The 16,131-nt window shown below is 51.5% G+C and overlaps 1 protein-coding gene across 1 annotated transcript; it reads right to left on the bottom strand.

Annotated features, from left to right (window-relative positions):
- Positions 1–4,093: 4,093 nt before the first annotated feature.
- On the bottom strand, positions 4,094–14,800 carry SIX5 (SIX homeobox 5). Its single transcript, XM_066638296.1, has 3 exons — positions 14,141–14,800; positions 8,910–10,186; positions 4,094–7,257 (listed from the first exon to the last, which is right to left on the bottom strand). The coding sequence occupies exons 1-3, from the start codon at positions 14,779–14,781 to the stop codon at positions 6,638–6,640; spliced, it is 2,538 nt and encodes an 845-aa protein (XP_066494393.1). The 5' UTR covers positions 14,782–14,800; the 3' UTR covers positions 4,094–6,637.
- Positions 14,801–16,131: the final 1,331 nt, after the last annotated feature.

Here is a 16,131-nt window from a genome sequence, read left to right as displayed (position 1 = left end):
AGTCTGAGGCCCGGCAAGTTTCTCTCTGGGATGGCCATATCCCCCCTTTTCTTCTTCACTCCTCTCTGCTGGTAAGGACTTTCTCTCTCTTTCTCCCTCACTCTTGCTCTCTCTGCCTGCTTTATGATCTTTTCAGGCTCTAGAGACGGTCGCTTAGGGTAAGATGTCTAGGGGGTATCGGTTACAGGCCAGCCCACGCAGGCTGCAATTGTGACCAGCCATTGGCCAACTCCACAAGAACAGCAAGAAAAAAGGGAGACTTTTTACCACCGTTACCCTTGGATGGTAAAGCTGTCTGCGGAGGGGTCGTTGGGATGCAGAAACGTGAGATGCCCCTTACGGAGGGGTGCACAAGGAGGCAAGAGGAAAGGCCCAGCTTTCCACCCATATCTGCTTTTTCTTTTTCTTCCCCATATCTGCATGACCCAGGCTGTGTGCTATCCAGACCTTGTAGTTCTGCACCTTATATCAACGCAGTGTGCTATTTCCATACTGTTATTTTGGGCAAGCAACAAAGATGTAGACTGCTAAAAATCTTACTGAGCATGTCTCCACCACCACTGCCAGGTTCCTGAGCTTTCACCAGCCACTCAGCCACACACTTTCAAACTTATTTTAACATCCGTAAGGACTAGAAACTACTTCTTCTTCTTCTTTTTTTTTTACAAAACAAGACTCAGTAGTAAAATGTTGACTTCTTCTCCACTCATTTAGTGCAGAACTTTCTCAAACTAATCTTTTTATTTTCCAGCTATCAGACTGGGGGGCAGGGGGTCACAATATGTTCTTTGGTTCCTTTTTAAATATTCTTGATTGTTAGGAAAAAGGAGTTCAGTGCCTTTCACCAGGTGGCAAATTGGCTTGCACGAAGAGAATGCTTTCCTTTCTTTGTTCTTGGCCTTGCCAGGTGACAAATCAGCTCCCCCCTTAACCAGAGCTCCTGCCTCTGCTGTCTCCTCGCCTTGCCCCCTTACTCTTCCCAGGCGGAGATCAAGTTTCCCACCAAGCTGGCAGACAAATAACCTGTTGCAAGACAAAATAACAAGAGGCCTTATGTGGTAGCAGGGAGAAAGCAGTGCTCCTCCTGAACCAGGAAAGGTTGAAAAGAGAGGCTTTGCTTTAGAATGCTCCCAGGAAAAAGCCGGATCCTGGATTCTTGGTGGGCACCAGCAAGGGAGTGGGTAAGACACAATCCTTCCCACTGAGCTACCCTCTCTTTGGAGATTTCACACCACCTACCTTCAAAACCTCAAGGACTAGAAACTTGTTCACTCTTTTAAGTTTTTCGGTATACAAGTGTGACTCACTTAATGAAGGGTATCCCGATTCCCATCCCCATTGTTATGCAGTTAGGTTGTTAAGTGATCATTCAGCCCAATCAAGTGCCTTTGTTGTGTAAGCAGACACTCCCTGCCAGACACTAGCTAGCTGCACAGGCTACTGGAGATAGTTTGCCTCTTTGCATTAAGGGCCCCTCTGTTGTTTAAACCAGCGGTCCCCAAACCTCGGCCCGGGGGCCAGATGTGGCCCGCGGCAAGCCTCTATCCAGCCTGCAGTCAGCCTCTCATCCCCTGAAAGCGACTGAACATGACCAGAACTGTGCTCTGGTTGCATCGGGAGGGTGCTCTGAGGGCCAGAGAGGTTGAATGAATGAGCCCATTCATTTATTCAGTCTTTTAAGTTCCATCTTTTATTTATTAAAACTTCATATTTAATTTTTTTTTCCGGCCCTCAACACGACACCAGATATTTGATGTGGCCCTCTAGCCAAAAAGTTTGGAGATCCCTGGTTTAAACAGATGCTCTGCTGCAGACTATGGGAGACCTGACTACTGCATTAAGAGTCTCTTTGTTGTACTTCGATCATGGTCATGGTTAAGCAGAAGGTCATTAAGCGAAGCATGCCTTTATTATTATTATATTATTTTTTACTGAAGAGATCAGGGACATGTACCAGATTCCTACCCTATTCCGTATGCTCATAACCCTGTAAGGTGAGGTTGGCTGAATGGGTGATTCTGGCCCAAGATGCTTCCCAGGCGATCAACATTTGAACTCAGATCTGAAACAAACCGCTTGGGCAGCCCGATCCTTTGGTGCTTCAGCTAGACGTTGCAAATTGGCCACCCTGAGAGTAAGCACTGCCACCGGGAGGCCTGCACAGTTAAAGCCCTGGCCACCAGGGGGGCGGGCAGGAAGGGCAAGCATTCCTGGGCGGAGGGGGGGCAGAATAGGGAGGAGGGACTGACCCAGGAGGGAGGGAGGTGGGACCCACTCAAGAAACCCCTTTCACGCAGGCTAGGGCTTTATTTAGGGTAGGGGGGTGAACGCCTCTGCAGAGGAGACGTCCGGTTTGCTTTTCACTAGCACTAGTATAGAACAGTGGGCATTTAGCATCACTGGTCCTGTGCTGGGTTCTTAGCTACTAAATTATGAATTTTGCCACTTGTGGAATACTCTCAGATCTGGCATTGCAGCTTCTTTGGGCCTCCCGCTATCCCACTAGTAATAGTGAGTCTTCTTGTTTCCTCACTATCTGGCTCTACCCCCATTACACTCTATAGTAACTTTCAATTCACCCTTCCTACAACAGATGCTGAATTCGTCTCCCCCCCAGGCTATCGCAAAGGGTTAATCTTGCTTGAGAGGTCTCTCCCCTCCACACACCTTCCCAGCTCATTCAGAAGACAAGAAAAGCCCCCTACACCCTCCCACTCCAGCTGGTGTTGCTTACACAGCCATCTGAGTAATATTATCCAACCTGGATCGCCTTACCATGTCCCAGCAGTCTCTCAGGGAAAAGCTTTGTATTAGAGCTGAGACAGCAGCGGATACAGCAGCAAACCAGGTCTATGCAGAAACTTCATCAGCACACCACCCACTCCATCCCCAAAAGGCTTGTTCATGGCAAAACCTCCACAGTAGCCCTCAAACTTTCTCGTTGCTCTCACTGATCACTTGAATCCCTGGCCCTGCCAACTTGATCCCTGGTAGTCAGGGGATATATAGCATTGTAAGAAAGAAAACTTTTAACAGTTGTGGCAACAGCCCCTGTTGTAGATAGCTTTCTGCCAAGTTAGAAAAGTTAGGGAAGATGACTTGGTTAGGGGCAGCAAAACCTCCTTCAGGGGTTAGTTTACGGGTATTCAGTGCTAGGGATGGACAGCTGGAAGCAGCTGTCAGATTTCATGCCTAGGTTGAGAACTTCCAGAGCTATCTGGATGGCTGCTGTTGGAAATGGTGAACTTTCTGACACTGCTCTGTTTCAGCAAAGCTCTAATGTTCTTGCAGTGCTAGGGAGGGCTGGTACTGCAGAGCTATAAGCACAACAGAAGATGGTATTTGGGATAGTGCAACAGGAATCATTTGGCTCATCCCGTTGTTTGTGTTTCCCTAAATTCATACCTCACTAAGGACTAAGGACCCAGTCCTATCCACCTTTCTAGCAGCCGTGTCAATGGGGCGTGCACTGCATCCTACAGCAGAGGGGCAGTCAGAGGCCCCCTCAAGGTAATGGGATGTTTGTTTCCTAACATCAGGGCTAAATTGCAGCTGGAAAATTGGATAGGATTGGGCCCTAATATTGCTAATTAAGGTTCTGTGAGGAATGAGGGTGCTTAATTAGCAAGGGCAATAGCACAAGCCAGAGACAGCATCCATTCATATGCCAACTACCACATTCAAACCAATCTCTGTTCACCTTAAGGACTAGAAACTTGAAACTCTAATTTGCTCGTTTCTGCACCTCTGCGGTGTAAAGTAAACACACACTTGATTGAGAACAAAACACACTGGAACCATAAGCCACTGTGCATGAACTATTTAGAGACCCCTTCAAGACAAGGGTTTAGGGCACAAGCCTAAGCAGGTCTACTCAGAAGTAAGTCCTATTGTGTTCAATGGGACTTACTCCCAGGAAAGTGAGGTTAGGCTTGCAGCCTTAGTTTTCCCTCATTCCTAACTCTTAAAATTGGTATCTCATGTGAAATTCCAACAGAGCTTGATACAGTAATAGCATGAATACAGACACCTACAGAGCTTTAGGATAAAATATGTTTATATATATAAAATATATAAAAGACACAAAATACACATTAAAAATTGAAAAGATATAAAAAATATCTTGTAGAAATGATTGTTCCTCACAAACTCTGGAAAAATGTTTGATGCTATTAAGTACCTGGTTGGGGTGGGGGGTGGGGAGAGCTCATTCCAGCAACTGAAATACTATTTGGGTCCCCCCAGGACAAAGACTTTTGAATAAGGTGTACCATTTGACCTGGACAAAAAGCTTTGTGAAATGGTCGGATACAGAAATACAAGCAAATTGCGGTCATAGTGAAAGCAAAAAGATCGCAGGGGTAGTGTGTCTGGAAGACAACAGAGAAATAGCTGGATGCAACCATGTGTATTTTCAAGAACTATAGTTGCTCTGTGATAGCTGAGGATCTCCCATTCCCAAACTGTCTCTATGGAGGTCCATTTATTGATGGAAGGTTCCACGTTCAGTTCACGACTGCAACAGGCCCAAGATTTTTCATTCCTGCAACCTGGCACCAGCGTCCCAAAGACATTCATGTTGACATCAGGTATTGCTGAAGAGCTTCAGATTCTCCCGCAATCACTTGGATGTAGTGTGAGAAAATGCTATACACAATTTTTTTTTTTAATATAAAAACTTCATTATTTTTCTTTTATCCTCATGATAAAAAGACCGTTAAATATATAAAAGGAAGAAGAGTTGCCACTGCGTTACAGGAACTTTGGGGGGAAAAATGGATGGTAAATGACTCTTCTTCTAAAAATAGAATATTTCACATATTAAATATATATATAGAATTTCTTCTGTGTCTAGAAAAGAAACAAACAAAAACAAGACCGACTGTTTGCTAGTTTTAGTGTTTGGAAGTTACAAAGGAAACTTTAGCCCTGGGGAAAATTTGAGATGAACTCAAATTTGCAGCTGTTTTTTAAGGGAATGATACAGTTATGAAAGGCAAAAATGTCATGCAGACAACCTCCTTCACCCCCACCATCCCAAAGCGTCCATGACTAATGCATGACTTTTGCCTCTGACCCCAAATATAGGCGGCATTTATGGTGTGGCTAGAACTCATTTTGCTCTAGAGACTGTAAATCCATAACCAAAGCCTACTATTAAATAAGGCATGTGCAGACTTTAGGGTTATGGGACCTAAACTGTTTTTTTTTTTACTAGGACCTTAAGGTTCATCAATCAGTCAGGTGCAAAATACCACGAGGTTTGTCTGCAGCAGACACATGCACCTGTAGAATTAAGGAACATACGCATATGCTCAGGCCAGAAATTTGTTTTCAGTACCAGAACTAAGCTCCCAGTCCCTTTGCATTAAAAAAAAACCCTCACGCCTTGTTCCTGCCCCTCCCATTGGAAGATATGTTTCAGCAGCCTAGTATCAGTGGACCAGAGTAGGGAAGAGAGCCTGTCTGTTGTTGGAATCAGAAACCCTTGCAGAGCTACTGCCAAGTCAACCAGAAATCCACTAGCTTACCTGTTTCTACTTTCTGCCCTTCCCCACCTGAAACTGTAGGTTCTCTTATGCTGAATCCAATCCCATACAAACAAGCACATTTCCATATCATTCACATACCATAGAAACTATTTGTCCTGACTTTCCTTTGCTCTTTCACCTGCACTATATGCTGGAAAGCTCATAGACAAAGCCATCAGACTGTAAAGACAACAACAAAGAGACTCTATCCAGGATCGTCTGCCCTGGGACTAACTGCTCCCTACTGTAGGACTGTCAGTATTGTTTTGTAGTGCTAGGGTGCTCTGTTATGTTCAGTTGTAGAAAATATACAGCAGCTCTCCAGGACTGCACTGTACATCATGGTCTAAAAGCCAATCAGGAGCAATGCATTAAGCCTCCTCTCTCCCCAGCTCAGAGGACCAGTTCAGCCACTCCATAACTGGAACAGGAGCCAAGCGCTGGGAAACTGGGTATTTTCCCTGCCCCTCAAAAGTGGGATTTGGGGTATCAGACCAGTGGCTGAACCCCATCCCTAGCACCATGGAGGGGAACGGAAAGTCCTGCTTGTGGCTGGAACGCTCTCCCAATCAAGGGAATACATTTAACTTTCCAGGTTGTGTCATGAATGGAAAACTACTAGACAAAGTTTCTAAATAGGCAGGAATTGGGGGGGGGAACACCCCACCCTGTTCTCAAGCTGGGATAGGAAGATAAAAGCAGCCCTTGGCCTCCAAGTGAAACAACTGAAAGAGTGCTTGCCACGGTGCTGGTAGCCAGAAGGTGACACTCATGTGCCGGACAAGAGGTTACATGCTGTGTTAAAAAAGTAAAGGGATGGGGTGGTGTGGATGGGAATTACCCTTTGTGGGGGTTTTTTTGGGACAGTGGTGTTTGTCCACCCCTAAAAAAAGATGCAGCCACAGCTTGGACTGCAGGACATTCAAGTTCACACACACAGGTGGGAAAGGGTTTCCCTTATCAAAGGCACTTCTAAAATTCCCAAATCAGGAGCTGGTTTGGGAGACGGAAGGAGCAGGGGTGAAAAGTTAGTTTAGAAGGCAATTCTGCAGGCAGCCTGCAGGTGAAAGGAAGGCCCACCTCCTTCAGCCCAAGACTGCCTGTTTTTACAAGTCCAGAGACTCTTCCACCGGTACGGACTGCAGCTGTGTCAGCACCTTCTCATCCGAATCAAGAGCTTCGGGATCCATGGGGTCGTTGCCAGAGGCATCCAGCAAAAGGCCTTCACCTTCAGGGAGCTGGAGCAGGCCACTCTGCTCCTCCATGGGGCTCCTGTCCATCCCAAACAGTCCCTCAGAGCCAGTCCCTTGGAGGTCCATGCTGACTGGACTGGACCACACCACTGGTTGCTGGGATATGGTCAGGCTTTCTTGCGGAGAGAAGTTTGAAAGGAGGTTGCCCTGTCCAGAGTCCGTGCCAAATGCCAAGTCAGTTGGCCCACTGCTTTCGGAGGCAGAAAGTGGGGAGATTCCAGGAGACAGGACAGAGGAAGCCCCAGGTGCAAACACACTGCCGCCTCCACTGTTCCCCGGAGTTGCTGCTGTAGTCACTGCCACTTCCTGCTTGATGGGGACGGCCAAGGTTGGGGCAGCCGGGGCAGAGAGAATGGGCGTCATTAGCATACCAGCTGGGAAAGTCGCCGTCAGGATGAGCTTGCCCTGCTGCAATGCCATCCCCGTGAAAATGGTGCCACTTCCTGTTGCCGCGTTGGTCAGAAGGATATTCCCTGGGTGGCAGAGAAAACAGAGAATCTTCCTATGTCTCAGACCAAAAAAGAGAACCAGAATCCTGACTTCCCACCAGTAAGCATTTCTCTATGCTGGTCTCTACCTCACTGCCCAACCGTAACCAGTTCAGGTCTGGCAGAGCCTCTCAGTAAAGGCCGTGCCTTCTGAGACCCTCTGAACCAACAATGACCTAGGACTTCCTACAAACCCAACAGTATGGAAGCTTCAACTGTTTCAGAAAGCAGTTGCCAAGAAAATAGATACTGCACCTATCCAGATTCACTCGTACCAAATTGCTCCTAGACACGCTTCTAGTACTGGTTCTGACCCCTAAATGCCTCAGGTGGGATGAGAGCAGGCTCAGCAATCACTTTTCCTATCCCAAGGCTGCCCAAGCACCATGTCCTGCTTCTGAAGCTCTCCTCTGAGTTGGTGTCCCCTTGCCAGCAGGTAAAGGTGAGCATCTGAGAGGAGGTGTTTGGGGCTGGAGTGCTCAGAATTTGAAACACCCTCCCAAGAGAGGTCTTCCCCAATCCCAGCACCACTCACTCTTTGACACAGCAGTGATGACGGGAAGGGGCAACAGGATGATGGCAGAACACCCATTTTGTCTGCAGAAGGTTTCGGATTCAGCCTTCAACGATAGTAGAGAAAAATTCCAGCCTCAAACTTGAGAGCCACTGCCAGTCACCATCAGCAAGACCAAGAGAGACGAACCAAAGTTCAGGCTCACAAAAGAGCAGCTTCCTTTGGTTTTACTCCAGCCAAGCTCTTAGAGCAGTGCTTCCCAAGCTCCTACAAGGGAGTAGGGAGTACTGTAAATTGTCGCGAGGGAGGGGGGAAGGCAGTAACAGGATCCCCAGAATTGCATTGCTGCTGGGGATGGGAGGGGGTGTTTTCTAGTTCCCTGCAGCCAACGTTGCACTGCTGGGGAGTTTGGGGGTTGCCTGCAAAAGTGTGTAAAAAAAGGGCACTCCCTGTTTTCGCGACAAAACCGCAAGTGCCAGTTCTTTTCTACGCACTTCTGCAGGTACGGAGAGCCCTGTGGAGGGCTCCCTGCACCCCCTAGGACTGCAGCGCTGACTGCAGATAAGTAGAAAACCTCCCTCCCATCCCCGGCAGCAACGCGATCCTGGGGAATCCTATTGCTGTCTCCCCCCCCTGTCCCTTAAAGGGACATTAGCCAGTGTTTCCCAGGCTGGTGGGTCATGACCCACCAGTGTGGGAACCACTGCTTTAGGGGATTTTGTTCTTAGGATCAGGTTGCTGCTTTTAAAGTTCTCAATCTGCAAATTGGAGGATAAATCCCATCAGCAATGTCCATGAATGTGTCTCATCCCCCTTTAAAGCCATCTAAAAGTATTATTTTGTAATAGAAAGACAGGGTAAAAATATGTAAATAAAAGTAAATAGAAATGTTCATCCCTCCTTGCCTGTAGTTTTGGGACTTTGCATTCACACCCTTTTAACAACTCTGGTCTATGTCAGTGTTGACAATCCTGCTTCTTTGTGTGTGCTTGTACTGACAGCTTGTGTAGCTCAGAGAGTAACTAGTCCCTCTTCCCTTCCTAGTGCTACCGACTGGGCCTTTGGTTCATCAATGCAATCTACTCCAGACATTCCCAGCCCTCTATCCTCTCATGGTGGATACCTGGTGTGGTGCCCGGAAGCTGCAGTGCGGTCATGCCCACGTTGGTGTTGATGAGATGGACGTTGCTCTGGGCGATGTTTCCGCCGGCCACCGATGCCTGGGGTGTCCCTGCCATGGGGCCTACTTTGATGGGGGCAGCACTGGTCAAGATCTGGATGGGGCTGCCCACGCCTTGCTGCAGCGTCACCACCTGGGAAGTGGGGACCACTTGGGGCAGAGAAATGATCTGGGATCCCTGGGCCACTTGGGGTAAGGAGACAAGCTGAGGGGCAGGGGCCCCCTGTGGCACTGTGTAGATCTGGGTGGGGGAAATGGGCACCATTTGTGATGGAGAAAGCACCTGAGCCCCTGAAATGGGTTGGGACAAAGGCACTACCTGGGACGGGGGGGACACTTGGGCAATGGGGACCAGCGATGGAGCAGGAACATGGAGAACCGTAGCCTGGGAGGATGTTGGGATAGAAAGCAGAGGTGTTGCTGTGGTAGCAGGAGGTGGTGGCGTTGCCAAGGCAACCTGGTCAGCCACTGTTGCCACAGTCACCTGAGGACTGGGCACGGTTTGAGTACTGGGGACCAGTTTGGCAAGGGGAACCATCTGGGGGCTGGACGAGGCTTCTGACTGAGCTGCCAGGGGCATCTGGGTGACCTTGGGGGCCTCTTCGCTTGATGGGACTACTTGAGGCATTGATACGGTAGCCAGCAGGGCCCCCTTGTGGTCAGAGAGAAGTGTGGAGGCATCTGGGAGAGACAAGAGAGGGGGCACAGCAATTGGCCTGTCCTCTGACTTCACTTCTACACCAAAGGACAACATCTCTGCAGTTTCTGACTTCACTTCTCCCTGAAGAGCCGCTTGGCTGAGGATGACAGTGGCTGGGGGCATAGGCTCCTGAGAAGCCTGGGGGACCTCTTGGCTGTTGAGTGCCGGGGTTTTCCCACTCAACAGGGTAGTGGCCCCATTAAGGAGAATGGGTGGACTGGGCGCTGCCACAGGGCTGAGAGTAACCGTTTGGTTGTCCCCGAGAGCCAAACCATTAAGGATGACCCCTCCGCTGGGAGTCTGGATAACGGATCCACCGTTGAGAAGCATGGTTGGGGAGCTGGCAGTGATGAAGTTGCCATTGAGGAGAATGGAAGAGGCGCTGGAGCAGGCAGCTGGCAGGAAAAGGCTGCTGGAGGGGGGAACCCTGTCAGGAGTAGATGGAATCCCCACTGGCACCTCGGTTTCCTCAGGGCCGTGGCTGGACTCGTCTTCTGTGCTGGGGTTCCCATCAGACTCGCTACAGGGAAAGCAGAGAAGGGCGAGGATTAAAAAAACAAAAAACAGGATAAGAGAACAATTGTGTGCTTGACTCCCCAACTGAAAGACAAGTGACAAGAGGGAAGACCGATTCCTCTTTCCGAAGTACAGTGGGCCCTTGGTATGTATGGGGAACCTGATCCAGGACCCCCCCCCCCAGATACCAAATTCCGCAGATAATTAAATCCACTGGCTGGAGGGCTTCAGAGGACCTCTCAGACGTGACCTTCTGAGGCACAGGGAAGCTGCACATGGCCTTCCTGTGCCTTAGGCCTCTGGCGCAAACCAGAAGTGTCTTCTGGTCTTGTCTGTAAGGCCCTCTGAGGCCTTCCAGCCACTAACAGCATCTGTGAATACTGAAATCTGTGGATAAGAAGGGCTCACTGCAATATGTACTCTAATTGCTCCTATGAATGCTACCAAATTAGAGCTTACTCTACTGCCTTCCACCTCAAATATTCTTCAGATAACTGAAGGATATACAATATAAAGGAGCTCTGCTGGATCAGCCCAAAGTGGGGCCGTTTAGTCCAGCCCAGTCCCCATTGTATCTCGCAACAGTGAGTTCTATAAGATAATTTTGTGCTGCAAGAAGTACAGTATGTCATCTTGCCTACCCCAGATCTGCCAATCAGTTTCACTGGTTGGCTCTGGGTTCCAGTATTATAAGGGAGAAGAACAGCAGCTCTCCAGGGGGTCTTTCCCAATTCTCTGCTCATTTGCCCCCTCTTAGCTCTATGGAAACCTTTGGAAAATAGACAGAGCAGAACCTCATTTAATAGGGGCCAGCTCCACATCCTTGGTTTCTAAGAACAGGGGGGCTCACATGAGTGACTACTTGTCCTGACAAATTTCCTGAGTGTAGCCAGCAGTGTGATGCAGCTGCAAAGGCAGCTAATGCAATTTTCGGTTCAATTAACAGAGTTTACCAAGTTGTAAGAAGTTGTGGTTGCATTTTACTCCACGATCGTCAGACCTCCTCTAGAGTACTGTGTCCAGTTCTGGGGGTCACACTTAATAAAAGGATGCAGCCAAACTGGAGCAGGTTCAGAGAAGGCAAATGATCAGGGGTATGGAAAACAAGTCCTATGAGGAAAGGTTGATGGAACTCTGTATTTTTAGCCTGGAGAAGAAAAGGCAGGGCGGTGGAGCCATGATAGTGCTCTTCAATAATCTGAAGGGCTGTCACATGGCAGAAGGCAAGAATCTGTTCTCTGCTGCCCCAGATCTAATGGGCTTAAGCACGAGCGGAAATTTCAGCTGAGAAATTCCTTAATGGTGAAAGAGGTTAGCAATGGATCTGATCACCAAGGGAAGTGATGGGTTATTCCTCATTGGGGGTGTTCAAGCAGAAGCTTGACAAGCATCCTTCTGGAGCTACTCTGGAGAGGAATTTCCTACTTCAAGCAGAGGGTTGGATTAGATGGCCTTAAAGGCCTCTCCAACTCTGCAATTCTATGACTAAAATTGGTGTCTTGGGAGAAAGAGTAGACCCTGGATTTTTATGTACAAGGAATCATATGGGGCGCCACACGGGGGTGAAATGCTGTAGCCACAGCTGTACCATCTCTGGGAAAGGAAGGCACTGAAGGTTTCTATCCTACCAGTGGGAAGGGAGGGGGGGGGAAGCCAAAGTCAAGGCCTGGGACTCACATTTCACAACAAAGGGGAAGAGCCAGGAGCTGCCCTCCTCACACTGTTGCTAAGCAGAGCTAGTTTGGAGCAAAGCTATGTCCCAGGAAGAGGGAAGGAGAGAGAAGAGAGGATCCAACTGCAGGAACATCTGGAGAGCCAGCACTCCCGGTTCCCCCTCCGCCTCACCCCCCCTCTCCCGCAGCTGGTAATAAGAGGAAGGAGCTGGAACTTTCTCAAACTTAAGTGGTTTCTCCCTTTTGTCTGCAGAGGGAGGGGGGGGAGACTACTGGCAGAGACAGGCCCCTTGCCTCCTCTTTAGCCAGGAAAGGCAGCCAAAGGAGGTACATATCCCACCCTTACCTAAGACCAAGACCCCAAGATCTTTTTGTTCTTGCAAGTTCAACTCTCCTGAGTCACCCAGGACATCATGGAAGGGGGGTACTTTGGAACTGAGGCTTCTCTTGCAGAACACTTTTTTTTTTTTAAGAATCCAGTGTAAGAACATGCAAGCAGGAATTGGGGTCCCTCCAGGCTGCACCTTCTGACCTGGGAGCCCTTGGAGGGCACCGTAACTCTGAACATCGCTCTTAAGAGACCTAGAAGGCTCAGGACGTCTCCAGTAGACATCCTTCCCTGCATTTGCACTGGTCAGCCTAGAACTCCAGGATCTCATCTCCAAACTTTTCTGGAATTCAGACAGACCCTAAAGAGCTGGCAGTTTTTACTGTCCCACAAAAACCTACCCTGAAGGCAGGGGGCCTCCAGTAGATGGGTTCATGCCTTCAGGCTCCATGTTTATTCAAAAGATAGGTGCCTCAGCTGAAGGCACACAGGAGGTGAGGGCTCTCTAGGACCATCTTAAGCTGCTTCTATTCTTTTAAAGAGTTTTTTTTAACTCATTTCTGCCCAGCCCACAGGTGTACACATTTGAGCCCTGCTGTTGTCCATGCAGCCTTGGACAGAAATGGCTCAAAGTGATTGTCAGAATTCATTGTTATCATTGGCCACCTTGTATCTGGTTTGCATCGTAAGTTACACAGGATAGGTGGTTTCAAAATACAGAACAACCAAGCAGTCATCTCTGTGGAAGGTAGACTTCCACTGCTCATGCAGGCTCCATTGAGGTAGTGCACCTAACAGCTACTGACAAAAGGGCTGATTTAGAACCCAATTCTATGCACGTCTACTCAGAGTACATCCCACTGTAGTCAATGGGATTTACTCCCAGGAAACTGTGGACAGGGTTGCAGTCTTGGTGACAAAAGGGGACCATGTTCTGGGCAGTGCTGTGAAGTTGTTCATGAAAGCAAGAATGCTGTTGTTCCTTTCCAAGCCCCAGCTATTCAGATAGGCTGCTGCTGTGCAGAGAGGCTCCACCGAGCTGCAATTGGTCTGATTCAGTGAGCAGGGAGAGTGGGATGCGCTCTGCCTCCATTTTGCTCCCCCCCATGGGTCCAAAGGGGAGGGGCAAGGTTCCAAAACTCTAGCTATGCTACTGTTTCCAGGGGATGGGGCTTCGACTGACAGCCCAATCCTATGCAAGTCTACTTGGGAGTAAATTCCACTGCTTCCAGGAAGCCTGGATACGATTGCAGCCTGCAAGCACAATGCTATGCAAGTCTACTCAGAAGTAAGTTTCACTGCATTCAATGGGGCTTACTCCCAGGACAGTGTGGATAGCATTGCAGCCTGCAAGTGCAACCCTACGCACGTCTACTTGGGAGTAAATTCCACTGCCTTCAAGTCTACTCAGAAGTAAGTTCCACTGCCTTCAACGGGGCTTACTCCCGGGACAGTGCGGACAGCATCGCAGCCTGCAAGTGCAACCCTACGCACGTCTACTTGGGAGTAAGTTCCACTGCCTTCAAGTCTACTCAGAAGTAAGTTCCACTGCCTTCAACGGGGCTTACTCCCGGGACAGTGCGGACAGCATCGCAGCCTGCAAGTGCAACCCTACGCACGTCTACTTGGGAGTAAGTTCCACTGCCTTCAAGTCTACTCAGAAGTAAGTTCCACTGCCTTCAACGGGGCTTACTCCCGGGAAAGTGCGGACAGCATCGCAGCCTGCAAGCGCAACCCTACGCACGTCTACTTGGGAGTAAGTTCCACTGCCTTCAAGTCTACTCAGAAGTAAGTTCCACTGCCTTCAACGGGGCTTACTCCCGGGACAGTGCGGACAGCATCGCAGCCTGCAAGCGCACGTCTACTCGGGAGCAGCTTCGGCGGGGCTCGCTCGCCGGAAAGCGAGCGCAAGTAGGCGCCCGGAGCGCGGGCTGCGGGCGGCGCGGGGCGGGCTCACCTCCTGGGCGCCGGGGCCGCCGGGGGCTCCGCGGGGGCGCCGCGGTCGCGGTCGCGCTGGCGCCGGTTCTTGAACCAGTTGCTGACCTGCGTGAGCGAGAGGCCGGTGTCGCGCGCCAGGCGGCGCTTGCGCTCGGGGCTCGGGTAGCGGCCGCGGCCGTAGGCGGCGCGCAGGGCGGCGCGGGCGCGGCGCGGGAAGCAGTAGACGGTCTCCTCGCCGTCCCAGATGGTGGCGGGCAGCGGGAAGCGCTTGCGCAGCCGGTACTTGTCCACGGCGCCCAGCGCCCGCCCGCGCGCAGCCTCCGCCTCGCGGTAGCGCGCGCGCAGGTACAGGTCCTGCAGGAAGGCGTGGTGGCGCGCGCCGAAGGGCCGGCTGCGCACCAGCCCGTACAGCTCCGCGAAGTCCCCGCGCGCGAAGGCCAGCAGCGCGCGCGCCTTGGCCAGGCTCTCGCCCGCCGCGCCCGGCCGCGCCTCCAGCCGCCGCGCCTCCGCCGCCGGCAGCGCGCCCAGGAAGCGCCCCAGGCGCGCCGGGTCCCCCGCCTGCAGCAGCGCCTCGCACACGCACGAGACCTGCTCGGCCGAGAAGCGCGGGCCCTCCGCGCCGCCCGCGCCCTCCGCAGGCTCCGCGGCCGGGGAGGCCATCTTCGCGGGCCCTCCTTCGCCTCTCCCAACTTTCCTGCCCTGCCCACTGCTCCGGCTCCGGCTCCTCCTCCCGCGGCCCGGACGCGCCCCCCGCTCCCGCCCGGCTCCCGGAAAGCAGCCCCGGCCCGGCCCGGCCCTGCCGACTCCCAGGCAGGCCCCCTCGGAGGCACTGGGGCTGTGCCCAGCCCGCGCGCGGCTGCTCCGAAGGAAGCCCGCCGGAGTCCCTGGGACTTGCTCCCCAGAAAGCGTGCCAGGGTGGCAGCCTCCGAGCCCCGGCACCGCTACTCAGAAGTAAGCCCCACTAGAGTTACTGGGACTTGCTCCCCAGAAAGCGTGCCAGGGTGGCAGCCTCAGAGCCCAGCCCAGGCACACTACTCCGAAGTAAGCCTCCTTAGAGTCACTGGAACTTACTCCCGGGTAAGTGTGCCAGGGTGGCAGTCTCCGAGCCCCGGCACCGCTACTCAGAAGTAAGCCCCACTAGAGTCACTGGGACTTGCTCCCCAGAAAGTGTGCCAGGGTGGCAGCCTCAGAACCCAGCCCAGGCACAACTACTCCGAAGTAAGCCCCCTTAGAGTCACTGGAACTTACTCCCGGGTAAGTGTGCCAGGGTGGCAGCCTCCGAGCCCCGGCACCGCTACTCAGAAGTAAGCCCCACTAGAGTTACTGGGACTTGCTCCCCAGAAAGTGTGCCAGGGTGGCAGCCTCAGAGCCCAGCCCAGGCGCGGCTACTCAGAAGTAAGCCCTACTAGAGTCACTGGGGCTTCCCCCCCCCAAGTGTGCCGGGGTGGCAGCCTCAGAGGCCCAGCCCAGGTGCAGCTACTCAGAAGTAAGTCCCAGTGTAAGCACTGGGGCTTGCTCCCAGGTCAGTGGCTAGGATGGCAGCCTCAGAGCCCCAGCCTATGCATGGCTACTCAGAAGTAAGCCCCATTAGAGTCACTGGGGCTTGCTCCCCCAAAAGTGTGCCAGGGTGGCAGCCTCAGAGCCCCAGCCTAGCCTTGGCTACTCAGAAGTAAGCCCCATTAGATTCACTGTGGCTTACTCCCAGGTAAGTGTGGGTAGGATTGCATACACACACACATGTCCCATGGCACAACACAGCTCCAGAGCAGTAGTGGAGTCGTGTCCTCTGTTGCATCACTTCACATGGTCCACCTGTTGGAAGTATCACCAGTTACTTGTGGCTGGGGAGGTCAGATGCAATGCAGCCAACACCAGAAGGAGGCTCATGGTGGGCAGGAGTGCTTTCATGCTCTGGAGCCCTGGCCACATCTCACCACTGGCTGTTCGTTGCATAGTGTTTCTGGGCTCTCTGCCGGGAGGCAGGTGTCCCCAGAGTTCCACCAGACACCA

The sequence above is a fragment of the Tiliqua scincoides genome, chromosome 10 (assembly GCF_035046505.1).
Source record: "Tiliqua scincoides isolate rTilSci1 chromosome 10, rTilSci1.hap2, whole genome shotgun sequence".
Classification (NCBI taxonomy): domain Eukaryota; kingdom Metazoa; phylum Chordata; class Lepidosauria; order Squamata; family Scincidae; genus Tiliqua; species Tiliqua scincoides.
This window is presented reverse-complemented; position numbering and strand designations above follow the sequence as displayed.